Source organism: Chlamydomonas reinhardtii, chromosome 6 (genome assembly GCF_000002595.2).
Source record: "Chlamydomonas reinhardtii strain CC-503 cw92 mt+ chromosome 6, whole genome shotgun sequence".
In the NCBI taxonomy this organism is placed as follows: Eukaryota; Viridiplantae; Chlorophyta; class Chlorophyceae; order Chlamydomonadales; family Chlamydomonadaceae; genus Chlamydomonas; species Chlamydomonas reinhardtii.
In genome coordinates, this window is record NC_057009.1 from 6,998,648 (window position 1) to 7,012,244 (window position 13,597).

Below are 13,597 nucleotides of genomic sequence, written 5' to 3' on the forward strand. Positions count from 1 at the left end.
GAAATGGACAACGGTGACAGGCTCTTTATGACGGCTCGCCGTCTGCTGTGTCTTTGAAGCACATTTACGACGTACAGAAGTCATACTGCGCAAAGCCATGGCTTGCTTTTCGGGCAACCTCGCGAAAGTCAATTGTCCATGGACGTGCGAAGGCACTTCTCGCTCCGCCCGAATTTTCCCTGCCACCTATTTACATGCAATAGGCATTAACAAATACTAATACGTAGCAGTCGCGGTTTGCGCCAGTATGCTATGTTTTGCCGACGCACGCACGAACGAACGCACGGACAGAAGAAGAAATGCCATTACAAAAATTGCAGCACGAGAAGATCCCTGCGCAGCTGTGCTCGGTGCAGGGATCACCGTCCACGACCGGACCTTATTGCGCCGACATTCGGCCATGTACTGTATGTCCGCGTGCCCCACCATTATTCTCTGCAGTGAGTTATGCAGTTGCGCCACAGTGCCAACAATGGAGGCCTCAAAACCTCGAAGAATCTGCCAGCTTCGTAGCAGTCGCACCAGCCAGACCGTTCAGCCTTACATACCGGCTCCGGCACTCGCGGGTTACGCCTGATGAATGGGAAGCAAACGTCTTACGATGCGAGTGCATAATATTTGTCTAGGTATCTAGTACGCTAAGTAAATGAAACAAAAGGGTGCATACATGCATGTCACATCACCTCATGTGCGTGTGGTGTGGGGTCATGCCGCAGTCAAAACCATGTCAGCTCGCCCCAAGGGCTCATTATCAAGCCTCTCGAGATGCTCATATCCCTCAAACGCCCCTTTCAAGCCGCAGTCAAAACCTCACCAACAGTCGCCCTGTGCCTCTTTCAAGTTGCACACGTCTCGCCAGTCAGAGAGCGTCGGAGCAAACACAACCAACACCGGTATCGCTCAATACGCCAATCGCGCGGAATGGAATCTCCACACTACGCATCACGCAGTTCGGTTGTTTGTGCTCTGCTCCACATGAACCTACAGCCGAGAAGATCCGTCCAAACGCGCGGACGTGTGCCCGCGGCTATGTCCGTGTAAGCCCAAGCCAGCTGTCGCCGCTAGCTCCTCCTTCGCCGCAAGCCAGCCGCTGCAGCACGCTACCGCCCGGCCGGTGCTTCCGAGGCCCCTCGCCGCATCCTCCGCGGCGACAGGCCCTCTCCTCTCCTGCTCCACCAGCTCCTTCACGCCCCACGAGCGGCCGCCGCCGCTTTACCCCTCGTCGTTAACAGGGCTTACAGGTACACGTCGTGCTCGCCCTCCAGCACCTGCTTCATCTTGCGCTCCAGTCGCTTGCGGCTCTGCGCCGACAGCGGCTCCGAGGCGTCGGGGCCCATCTCGCGCGCAATCACCTGCTCGCCCTTCTTGCGCAGGTCGGGGTCGGCGTAGTCCATCAGGTACTCCTGTGCGTGGTGGTTGGGAGAGCACAAACACACACGGCAAGCAGCTTGAGGACTGGAATCTGAATGCAAGATTCGTTAACGAGAGCCTAGAAGCGCCTGGCGGATGCCATGGGGTTCATTTGTGTCTCAGCCCGCGGGGCCAACCCTCACCTGGAGCGTGAGCAGCGAGTTGGGGTGGCAGAAGTCGTGGATGTCGCCGGCCTTGCAGATGTTCATGAAGTCCTCGCCGGTGCGGCCCTGGCGGTAGCAGGCCGTGCACCAGCTGGGCACGTAGCCCTCCTCCATCAGCCTGGGGTTTGGAAGAGCACGCCATGGTTGGGTTATGTGGTCAGCTACGGCACCGGCGTGTCATGAATGAACGCAGACTAGCAAGCTAGCGCCCTGATTTCCACTCCACGTGCGCCGCACCTCAGCCAGTGCAAACCAACCCACATCCCAGTGCGGCCAAGCCGCCCCATCCAGTTTTCCGCGGCCACGCCGCAGCCACGCACGCCAGCTGCTCGCTCACCACTTGACGATCTCGTTGGTGGGGCGCTCGTCCTGCAGCGTGAACTGACCCGCCAGCTTGGACAGGTTGGCCTCGGTTGACAGCGTGTGGTCCTTGTGGTAGGCGCCCACGTCCGTGCGGCTGCCCGCGCTCATCTGGCTCATGCCGCACTTGAGCAGCGCAGAGCGCCTGCAGGTAGGCCAGCACAGTAGGGACACAGGTGGTCAACAAAGGTCAACCATTTGGCAGGCATGGTACGCAGCTCCCGCGCCCAGGCGGCCCAGCGATACTGCATCTCTGCAAGCCCTGCACACCGCAGCCCATAGCCAACTGCCCTGGTTCCCGGCACAGCCCCTCCCCCGCCCCGCCCCCCCCCCCCCCGCCCGACCCCCCTGCTCACATCTCGGGCGACTCCCTGGTGGACAGGATCATGCCGGTGTACGGCACCGCGATGCGCAGCACCGCCACCAGTTTCATGAAGTCAGCGTCATTGACCGGGTACGGCGGCGCAATGGACAGCTCGGAGCCGTCGGCAGGGCGCATGCGAGGCACGCTGATGGTGTGCGGGCCGGCGTTGTACTCGCGCTCCAGGTGCTCGCTGTGCATCAACATCGCGCACACCTGCACACACAGCGCAAGCAGGGAAACAGCACGTCAGCATTGCGTCCCCGTCGATTCTTCGAATCCCCCCCCGCCGCAGCGCAGGCCAGCAGTTGTGCACCCAGTGTGCGCCCCCGCGCAACAACACGTTTCGAGAGCCCCCCCCCCGGCAATCGAGAGCCCCGCCCGCGGGCATGCGGCACAGTGCATGCCACGCCAGCACCCATACATGCGCGCTGACCTCGTAGCGGTAGTCGTACAGTCCGAACAGGGCGCCGATGCCCACGTCGTCAAGGCCGGCGCGCATGGCCCGGTCCTGCGTCAGCACGCGGAAGTCGAAGTCGGACTTTGGGCCGGAGGGGTGCATGACCTTGAAGGTGTCGCGGTGGTAGGTCTCCTGGAACAGCACGAACGTGCCCACGCTGTCCGTGTTCTTCAGGCGGCGCATGTCCGACACCGATAGGGGCGGAATCTCCACATTGATGCGGCGGATGCTGCCCTCCGGCTCCGTCTTGACAGATGCGATCACGTTCACGGCCTGTGCGGTGAGGAGCGCGGAAGGAGGGGTCAGCAACTCTCACGCTTCCCCCACCTAGCGCTGCCCACATCGCAGTTCCTCCCGTAGTCCCGTTCCTTCACAATTTCCAGACTAGCCAACCCCGAAGTTTCACGCAACCTCCCCAGTCGCCTCCAGACCATCTCTCCCATCCGGTATTCCCCTCTCCGCCCGAAACCCCCAGCCCCTCCGCTTTCATTCCCGGCCGCTGCCGCCTGGCCGCCGCACTCACGTGCAGGAAGTTGTCAAAGGTGTACTTGGGGTGCTCGCCGGTGAGCGCCAGGATGCGGCGGTGGCCCTGGCGCTGCAGCGCCGCTACCTCCTCGCGTAGGTCGTCGTCGGTGAGGATGGAGCGCTCCATGCCCTTGTTGGCGGAGCGGAAGGCGCAGTAGGTGCAGGTGTTCATGCAGTGATTGGCTGCGTGGCGCACGTGGCGGTGGAGGGGCACGGGGCGAGGGTGGCATGGTTGGTGCGGGCGATGAGGATGGGGACAGGGTGGGGAGGTGGGATGGGGCCCTGGCAGGTGAGAAGCGCGGCGGTGTGCAGGAGCGCTGTGGTGGAGCCAGGAACCAAGGCAAGGCTCACCGATGTAAAGCGGCGCGAAGAGCACCACACGGTTCCCGTAGATGCGCTCCTTGATGGCCAGGGCCGTGTCGAAGATCTCATTCATCTGCAAGTAAGCGAGGGCAGGGTAGGGAGGGGTGACACCAGTGCAGGGTGTGCGGGATGGGGTAGTGGCTACATACGTTACTGCACAGGTTGGGCAGTCGGGCGTGTCATCTAGAGCGTGTGTAACCCAACCTTGACACGGCTGGCCCCCCTGGACAGCAATAACGGTGCGCTGACACCCTTCGCCCCACCCACCAGCTCGACGTTGTTCGAGTCCACGTTGATGAGCGTAGCGCACTCCTCCAGCGTCAGGCCTTGCACGAACTCGGACTTGGACTCGGCGTTGACGGGCGCATGCTCGGTGACGAAGGCCTTTTCCTTGGCCTTGGCCAGGATCTCGCGCACCTGTGCATGGCCATTTAACAATGAATGTTTTAACATGGTCAACGGGGGGTAGAGAGGGGACGACAGCGGCGTCACACATATTCTGCATGCCGACGCACCCGTCCGGCGTCCTGGGCGTCCGCCTTGGAGGTCTCCAGCGCCTTGTGAATAGCGGCCTCGTTGATCCACTCGGCGGGGTTGCGGTACCTGAGGCGACCGGCCGCGGTCAGCCTGCCGAAGGCCGGAAGCAACATACGCAACGCACCTGTGGTGCGTCTCACGCTCGACACTCCACGCGTGTGAAATGGTAGTGCCGGGAAGGAAGTCACCAGCATATTCGCGGGTCGCAGAGGCCTTGCCGTGCGCGGTGACTGGGACACAAACGCGACGATTCAGCCGGGCGCGGACGCCGCAGGGCCGCTGGCCCGCGAGCAGGCGCCCCGCATTGCACTGCAGAGGTACCGACATGCTCGTCTATCGCTGTATAGCGTTCAGGCAAAACGAGGGCGCCGAAGCGAGGTTGCGTGCAAGAATTTGGAAAGGAACGTAAAGCGTTTACAGGCGCCCAGGTCAATAGTAGCTAAGTTGTAAATCTAAGTTAATAAGCTGTGGAATTTGATAGTGTTGAAGGCACACGGCGAGCGCCCCGCGTTTTTATTCACCGACCGTACCAGCAATCGGTACCAGCCCCGGGACCCCCAATTTTATGCCAGGGTAATCTTGTTGGATAGCGGCTGCAAAGGGACTGCTCTTTATGTTTCGGGGCTGGCTGAAAGAGTTGGTCTTCCAAAACGGAAAAGCACGAAAGTTTCGGTCTTCCAATTCCCGCCGCAAATTTGCCCGAATCCCCCTTCAAAGAAACTTCAGACTTAAATACAAACTACTGCGCCGCTCAGACAGGTGTCGGGGCCTTGGGGAAGGCGGGCTGACGATGCCGGGACGTCACCCATGTAGAAATTCGAGCTCGATTTCGCCGAGCGCCTATTCCTTTGTAATCGAAAATAGGCTGCTATTTACCAAACTTCTGAAATAGCCGAACGAACCCACGGTGACAAAGGCACAACGAAGCAAATTGTGTAGCAACACCACCACTACCGCCACACGGGCGCGCAAAGCTTTAAAACAACAAACTTAGACAGTGAACTCATAAGCTGATACTGTTACGCCCTGCGAGTACTTTTTACCCCCGAATCCGGTACTCTATACCATATTTCACACGGCCGCTGCGCGAGGCGCTAGCGGCCGCTGACGACGCGATGGCGCACAGCCTCAGCGCACACAGCCGTCAGGCTGGTGACAGAAAGCTTGGCGCGGGCGCGGCCTCGTCGCGCCCGAGCTGTCCCTCGCGCCGCATTGTGCGCGTCGCCGCGCATGCGAGCGCCTCCAAGGCCACGCCCGACGTCCCGGTCGATGACCTGCCTCCCGCTCATGCCCGCGCTGCCGTCGCGGCCGCCAACCGCCGCGCTCGTGCCATGGCTTCGGCTGAGGCCGCCGCGGAGACCCTGGGTGACTTCCTGGGGCTCGGCAAGGGCGGGCTTTCGCCCGGGGCCACCGCCAACCTGGACAGGGAACAGGTATGTACGCGGATGCAGCTCCGCGACGTTGCACGTGACGGGACTCATTTTAATGCCTTCTCCAGCAGACGCCTGAGCTGCCATGACGTATGTACGGCGTGTACCCTGGCTCCAACAGCAGCGTTCTCCCCCGCACACGCACGCCCATCCACAGGTACTGGGTGTGCTGGAGGCGGTGTGGCGCCGCGGCGACCTCAACCTGGAGCGCGCGCTGTACAGCCACGCCAACGCCGTCACCAACAAGTGAGCCACACTCATGCATGGTGATGGCTACGGGCGTTTTGCCGCGCGCATGTTACCGTACCTCCCTGGAGGTGGCGCTGCCCTGGAGCGCATGTGCACACGCAGCTGGCCATAACGTGTGGTCTGGTACAGCGCGGCTGTTGGCGGCTGCTGACCACACCCCGCTCTGTGCAGGTACTGCGGCGGCGGTGTGTATTACCGCGGCCTGGTGGAGTTCTCCAACATCTGCCAGAACGACTGCAGGTGGGGACGCACGCAGCTGGTTTGAGCACGGCTCTGATGTACACACGCTGGCAGGGTTTGGTGCAGGGCGGGTAGTACGGAAGAGGCCCCCAAGCGCGCGCGGCGACGGGCCGAAGTGGCAACTTCCAAATTCTTGGGGGGCATTGTGCGGCGTTTCCGCGATGGAGCGTGTGGCAACGTATGTGACTGACTCTCCCCACCCCCGCGGTGCTGTCGCTGCCACCTGACCGCCCCACCCACCACCCCATTGCACCCCACCCAACCCCGGCGCGCAGCTACTGCGGCATCCGCAACAACCAGAAGGAGGTGTGGCGCTACACCATGCCGGTGGAGGAGGTGGTGGAGGTGGCCAAGTGGGCGCTGGAGAACGGCATCCGCAACATCATGCTGCAGGTGGGAACAACGGCGTTCTGTGTGCGGCCAGGCGGAAAGGCGGCCCCGGGGGAAGGCGGGGGCAGGGCTGGCAGCAGATTTCTGCAGTGTCACGGGACCATCGATCGCTACCCACTCAGGGGACCATCGTTGGGGACCAGACGAAAACCAGGGTTAGGTTTCCGCACTCGCCACTCCATCGCACCGTCACACTATCCACCGCCGGCTACCGTCACACGTCCCAACCCAAGCTGCGCACCCACCGCAACGACCGCGCCCCCGCCCGCGCCCGCAACCCCACCCCAGGGCGGCGAGCTCAAAACGGAGCAGCGCCTGGCGTATCTGGAGGCGTGCGTGCGCGCCATCCGCGAGGAGACCACCCAGCTGGACCTGGAGATGCGCGCGCGCGCCGCCTCCACCACCACAGCTGAGGCCGCCGCCTCCGCGCAGGCGGACGCAGAGGCCAAGAGGGGCGAGCCGGAGCTAGGCGTGGTGGTGTCGCTGAGTGTGGGCGAGCTGCCCATGGAGCAGTACGAGCGGCTGTTCAGGTGGGCGGCCGCAGAGCAATGGGGAACTGGGGGTTGGGGGGGTAATATGCCCGAGCTCAACGAAGTACGTCCCAATTTGTCAAGGAAAGGTTGCCGGGAGGGTAGGCGGGGAGGAAGGCGGGGACGGAGGCGTCAGGAGGAGGTAGAGGAGGCGGGGCTGGGGGTTAGGCGGCAACGGATTGCGCACTGTGGTTGAGGAATGAATGGCGAGGAGCGGGTGTGCGGGAGGTCTTGATGTCCGCCTGCTCACGATTATGCACACATGCACCTGCGTGCGCTGCAACAGGGCTGGCGCGCGGCGCTACCTGATCCGCATCGAGACCTCCAACCCCGACCTGTACGCTGCGCTGCACCCCGAGCCCATGAGCTGGCACGCGCGCGTGGAGTGCCTGCGCAACCTCAAGAAGGTGCGCGCCTGCGTGTCCGTGGTCGAGGACAACAGCGGCGAGGGAATGTGAAATAGAGCCGGAAAGGGGACCAAGCGTAAGCGGCTTGTGGCAGGAAAACGCTGGCGTTTACCCAAGTTTCCTCATCTTCAGCCTGTAAAGTGTACATCCTTGGCTGATCCTCCTGCTTCCCCGCCCTCGCCTCGCGACAGGCCGGCTACATGCTGGGCACTGGCGTGATGGTGGGGCTGCCGGGCCAGACGCTGCACGACCTGGCGGGCGACGTCATGTTCTTCCGCGACATCAAGGCCGACATGATCGGTGAGCCGCTCTCACAAGAAATCAGAGACATAAGGATGTGGAAGGGGTTGAGAGTGTGAGCAGCTACGCTTCAGCTAGCTTTCCACACGCGGCGGCCTGACCCGCACACACGCATGCGGGGTTCTGTAACCTCAGGTAACATCCGTAAACCGTCGCTTTGCTGCATCGCATACACTGTCTTTGCGCTATGTTTTCCTTGTGCTTTCTAACACACGCGGGGTTCTGTGTACACGCGCCGCAGGCATGGGCCCCTTCATCACGCAGCCGGGCACGCCCGCCACCGACAAGTGGACGGCGCTATACCCCAACGCCAACAAGAACAGCCACATGAAGTCCATGTTCGACCTCACAACCGCCATGAACGCGCTGGTGCGAATCACCATGGGCAACGTCAACATCAGCGCCACCACCGCGCTGCAGGTGCGAGCCGGGCAGGCAGAGCCGCGCAGGGTGACTGGAGCGAGTGCGCTGAACAACCGGGTTTGTGGCGCAGCTGACGCTTGGATGGTTAGTAGCTCATCCGTCCGCCGGCGCACTCTGCGGCACTTGGATCTAGTACGGTAGATCTTGCGAATACGGCTAATCACGACCCATCGCCATTGCCGCTGCCTTTGCCGCTGCCCGCGACGCCGCCAACTGCCGCTTTCGCAGGCCATCATCCCCACCGGCCGCGAGATTGCGCTGGAGCGCGGCGCCAATGTGGTGATGCCCATCCTCACGCCCACCCAGTACCGCGAGTCCTACCAGCTGTACGAGGGCAAGCCCTGCATCACCGACACCGCCGTGCAGTGCCGGCGCTGCCTGGACATGCGCCTGCACAGCGTGGGCAAGACCTCCGCCGCGGGCGTGTGGGGCGACCCCGCCTCCTTCCTGCACCCCATCGTGGGCGTGCCCGTGCCGCACGACCTGTCCAGCCCCGCGCTGGCCGCCGCCGCCTCCGCCGACTTCCACGAGGTGGTGAGCAACCCCCGGGCTCCCAGCCCCCCACTGCTGGTGATAATGATATGCTTCTGTGGCTGCATGAATGAGAGCAGTGGCTGGTTGCCGCACGGTTTGTCTTCATTCGGTGCATGACAAGAACCGTATAGTATTGCTGGAAGTAAACACATGGGTAATTGTTGTTCTGTCCGGCAGGGAGCCGGCCCCTGGAACCCCATCCGACTGGAGCGATTGGTGGAGGTGCCGGACCGCTACCCCGACCCCGATAACCATGGCCGCAAGAAGGCCGGGGCCGGCAAGGGCGGCAAGGCCCACGACTCCCACGACGACGGCGACCACGACGACCACCACCACCACCACGGCGCCGCGCCCGCGGGCGCCGCGGCTGGCAAGGGCACCGGTGCCGCCGCGATCGGTGGCGGCGCCGGCGCTTCGCGCCAGCGCGTGGCAGGCGCTGCGGCGGCCTCTGCGCGGCTGTGTGCGGGCGCGCGCCGCGCTGGGCGCGTGGTGGCGTCGCCGCTGCGGCCGGCGGCGGCGTGCCGCGGCGTGGCAGTGAAGGCGGCGGCGGCGGCGGCTGGCGAGGATGCGGGCGCGGGCACCAGTGGCGTGGGCAGCAACATTGTGACCAGCCCCGGCATCGCCAGCACCACCGCTCACGGTGTGCCGCGAATCAACATCGGCGTGTTCGGAGTCATGAATGCGGGTGCGTTGCGATGCAAAAGGCTGAGGCCTGCAAACATCTTGTGTGCGGCGCCTTGTTATTGATGAGCATCCCGGTGGTTGACTGTGGGCCTGGGATGTGGGCGGCTCACAAGCTGCTGCCATGCTCGTGGGTGTGCGCGCAGGCAAGTCGACGCTGGTGAACGCTCTGGCGCAGCAGGAGGCGTGCATCGTGGACTCCACGCCCGGCACCACCGCCGACGTCAAGACGGTGCGTGCAGCCTGCTGCACTCTATACTCCAGCTCACTAACCACCGCAATTAAGAAAATACACCGTTCGTCGCTTCCCATTTGCGTGCATTCCACTACCACGCTTACCAAATAAACGCCTTTCCCAAACGCGCCCTGCAGGTGCTTCTAGAGTTGCACGCGCTGGGCCCGGCCAAGCTGCTGGACACTGCGGGGCTGGACGAGGTGGGCGGGCTGGGCGACAAGAAGCGGCGCAAGGCGCTCAACACCCTCAAGGAGTGCGACGTGGCGGTGCTGGTCGTGGACACGGACACGGCGGCGGCGGCCATGTGGGTCGTGGGATGTGGGATGTCAGGATGTGTGTTGTGGTGTGTCTGGGTTCGGGGGGAGGCTGAAGGGCTCGGAGAAAAACTGCTTGCCGGCAATGCTAAAGCGGCGATGCGGGTTGCAAAGCAGCAGCGGCAAGGTCTTGGGGTCCTCTGGCTACTGGCTCCTGGTCCTCTCCTGGGCCCATCTCATTTCTCCGCTCCTCCCCATCACTGCACCCATGCTCCTGACAGCAAGTCCGGCCGCCTGGCGGAGGCGCTGGAGTGGGAGTCCAAGGTGATGGAGCAGGCGCACAAGTACAACGTCAGCCCAGTGCTGCTGCTCAACGTCAAGAGCCGGGGGCTACCGGAGGCGCAGGCAGCGTCCATGCTGGAGGCGGTGGCAGGCATGCTGGACCCAAGCAAGCAGGTGCTTGCGGGTGTTGTTGACGAGGGCGGATGCTGACGTGGGTGGCCAGGCTTGGGGAGTAGTGGCCGCTGCCCAAAGCCCGGCGAAGCCCGGCGGAATGGCCCAAATGGAGGAAGTGGGGCGGGCACCGGAGCAGTGATAGGCACGATGCAGCAGTTCCTTGCCGCATAGGTGGGGCTCTACAACGACCGCAAACCGCCAATGGTACGCTAACGCCATCCCAACCCGACCGCACTCTGTGTCGCGCGCGTGCAGATTCCCCGCATGTCGCTGGACCTGGCCAGCACGCCGCTGCACGAGCGCTCCACCATCACCTCGGCCTTCGTCAAGGAGGGCGCCGTGCGCTCCAGCCGCTACGGCGCGCCGCTGCCAGGCTGCCTGCCGCGCTGGAGCCTGGGCCGCAACGCCAGGCTGCTCATGGTCATCCCCATGGACGCCGAGACCCCCGGCGGCCGCCTGCTGCGCCCACAGGCGCAGGTCATGGTGCGTGGGCGAGGGGCCAGTGGCCAGCGTGGTGGTGACGGCGGCTGCTGGTGAAGGGGGGCACGGGGCCGGGGGCGAGAGGCCAGATGCGCGTGGTGACGGCTGCTGGTAAAGGGGGGCACGGGGCCGGGGGCCAGGTTGTAAATACCAGCCCAGACTAAACCGAGCCCAATGCAAAAGAGCGAGGGGGAAGGAAGGTGTGATCTTGCATATGCATTGGTGCTGACCGCGGTGCTGGCTGCGTTGTTTCCATGGGCCTCCGCCCTTCTCCATCCCCTGTAACCGTGCCTGTGTGTGTGTGCACCGCGCAGGAGGAGGCCATCCGGCACTGGGCCACGGTACTGAGCGTGCGCCTGGACCTGGACGCGGCGCGCGGCAAGCTAGGACCCGAGGCGTGCGAGATGGAGCGCCAGCGCTTTGACGGCGTCATCGCAATGATGGAGAGGAACGACGGCCCCACGCTGGTGGTCACCGACTCGCAGGTGCGCAGGGAGCTCCACAGAGGTTGGAGGGTGGGAACGGGGCGGCGCCGCCGCACACGGTGCAGCTGACAGCAGCCAGATTCGGTATTGATGATGTTGTGCGGCCGGCGGGATGCCCTACCGCGAACACGTCGCTGGGTGTCTGCTCACCCTGTGTAAAAATAGCCATGTGACACGACTAATCAGCACCTTCGCACGCGCGCACGCGGACACGCAGGCTATCGACGTGGTGCACCCCTGGACTCTGGACCGCTCCTCCGGGCGGCCGCTGGTGCCCATCACCACCTTCTCCATCGCCATGGCCTACCAGCAGAACGGCGGGCGGCTGGACCCCTTTGTGGAGGGGCTGGAGGCGCTAGAGACGCTGCAGGTGGGGAGGCGGGGAGGAAGTAAGGGCAGGAAGGGCAGGAAGGGCGGGAAGGGTTGGTAGGAGTGGCACAGGGACGGAGGTGCGGGGCGGGGTGAAGGATGGGGGGTGAAGGAAATGGAGTGCGCGGGAAGGGGGAAGGGGGAAGGGGAGTAGCGTGGCTGCATTGTGTTTTGGCACTGACCAAGGTTGCGCGTGCGTGCGGCTGCGTGTGGCGGCTGCAGGACGGCGACCGCGTGCTGATCTCGGAGGCGTGCAACCACAACCGCATCACCTCCGCCTGCAACGACATCGGCATGGTGCAGGTGGGTGGCCACCTGCAGGCGTGCGTGCGTACGTGCGTGCGTGCGTGCGTGCGTGTAGCGAATATGCATTTGCTGCGACTTGACTTGCGCCTTGACACTTCCCTTGCGTCGTCGCTCTAGTCATGCCTGACCCGTACCGCACCGGCGCCCCTCTCGTGCAGATCCCCAACAAGCTGGAGGCGGCGCTGGGCGGCAAGAAGCTGCAGATCGAGCACGCCTTCGGCCGCGGTGAGTGTGGGTGTGCTACGGTATGTCTTGGGCCGGCTGTTAACAACGTAATGTGTCGTGCACACACGAGCAGCCAACCCACCGCCTGCGGGCATACGGTTTGCACCTAGTTCACCACTGCGCTTACATTCGGATTGCACCCCGCGCCCTCGCTTCCTCTGTCTTTCTTTCATAGAGTTCCCGGAGCTTGAGTCGGGCGGTATGGACGGTCTGAAGCTGGCCATTCACTGCGGCGGCTGCATGATTGACGCCCAGAAGGTGCGTGCGTGCGCGTCGCCCTGCATTGCGCCGCCCGGACAGGGCGTTGACAAGTAGGCGTGCGCTCCCTCTAGGAGCTGGGCGGGGAACGCCGTCGCAGCAGCTCCGCCCTGCGCCGCCCCGTACATGCGTTGTCCTTTGCTGTCTTCAACAAACTTGCATGTGTGTGTGTGTGTGCGCCTGTCCGCCGCCGCAGATGCAGCAGCGCATGAAGGACCTGCACGAGGCAGGCGTGCCCGTCACCAACTACGGCGTGTTCTTCTCTTGGGCCGCCTGGCCCGACGCCCTGCGCCGCGCGCTGGAGCCCTGGGGTGTCGAGCCGCCCGTAGGCACTCCCGCCACGCCCGCCGCCGCGCCGGCTACCGCAGCCAGCGGCGTGTAAGATTGCCAGCGTGGTAGGGTAGGGTATGGAGTGGGAGATGCGACCAAAAGCGGCTTATGATTGGCTTTGGCCCCCCTTCATGCAACTGGCACGCAAGCTGAGCGTGCTTGGTGCTTGAAGGAAAGGTACATGCTAGATTGCTCGGTGGTTGAAATGTTTCAACCCATGTTCAGAGCTACACATGTTCACACGGTATTCTTTGGTTCCTTAGTTGCATGCTCACGCCGAATTCGCTGACTGCATAAAGCGCCGAGCCTAAGGCTGGTGAGCATACAAGTATGATATGGCTGATGTTGGTCGGGCTCCTAGCTTTACTGAACGCTTGCGGGCCTGTCAGTTTACTTCGAGTGGGCAAGGCTTGTGCACAGAGTGTACCATTAGCTGCTATGGTGCTTGGCAGCCAATTGCGCAAGGCACCACTCAATAATGCAGTACGTGTCGGACTTCAGACTGGTGCATGCTGCTGTTTGGGGTGCACCCTGCAGATGCACCCCTGCCACTCATTTACAGTGGTATTGTACTGCGGATGGCATGGCCGTGCCTGACGTGCTCCGCCAATTGCTGCTGATCGAAATACATAATAATTAATAAGGGCACCTTGCAGCACGCGACACTACTGAGGATGTGTGACGCGTGCGTGGCAGTACAGGCGAGGACGGACGCATGGCGGCATGTGCCCTGTAATTCACCCGCCCCGCTCACCAGTGCCGAATACCATACACGGCGTCCCTCAGGGTGTCAGACAACGTACGGTATTGCCATCACGTCCGCATTAGCGGTGAG

General features: G+C 63.2%; 2 protein-coding genes across 2 annotated transcripts; one reads left to right on the forward strand and one right to left on the reverse strand.

Annotated features, from left to right (window-relative positions):
- Positions 1-35: 35 nt before the first annotated feature.
- On the reverse strand, positions 36-4,642 carry CHLRE_06g296700v5 (uncharacterized protein). The gene is made up of 10 exons (XM_001691267.2): positions 4,305-4,642; positions 4,159-4,246; positions 3,911-4,060; positions 3,632-3,716; positions 3,279-3,463; positions 2,732-3,028; positions 2,291-2,511; positions 1,912-2,079; positions 1,554-1,692; positions 36-1,403 (listed from the first exon to the last, which is right to left on the reverse strand). Exons 1-10 carry the CDS (start codon positions 4,505-4,507, stop codon positions 1,236-1,238), a joined length of 1,704 nt encoding a protein of 567 aa, XP_001691319.1. The 5' UTR covers positions 4,508-4,642; the 3' UTR covers positions 36-1,235.
- Positions 4,643-4,758: 116 nt separating this feature from the next.
- Positions 4,759-13,510, forward strand: CHLRE_06g296750v5 (uncharacterized protein). Its single transcript, XM_043063514.1, has 20 exons — positions 4,759-5,613; positions 5,768-5,856; positions 6,031-6,099; positions 6,375-6,492; positions 6,778-7,019; positions 7,306-7,426; positions 7,618-7,726; positions 7,968-8,146; positions 8,378-8,683; positions 8,861-9,368; positions 9,511-9,596; positions 9,737-9,903; positions 10,135-10,309; positions 10,565-10,792; positions 11,104-11,274; positions 11,492-11,644; positions 11,866-11,946; positions 12,108-12,174; positions 12,350-12,432; positions 12,629-13,510. The coding sequence occupies exons 1-20, from the start codon at positions 5,296-5,298 to the stop codon at positions 12,812-12,814; spliced, it is 3,456 nt and encodes a 1,151-aa protein (XP_042924220.1). The 5' UTR covers positions 4,759-5,295; the 3' UTR covers positions 12,815-13,510.
- Positions 13,511-13,597: the final 87 nt, after the last annotated feature.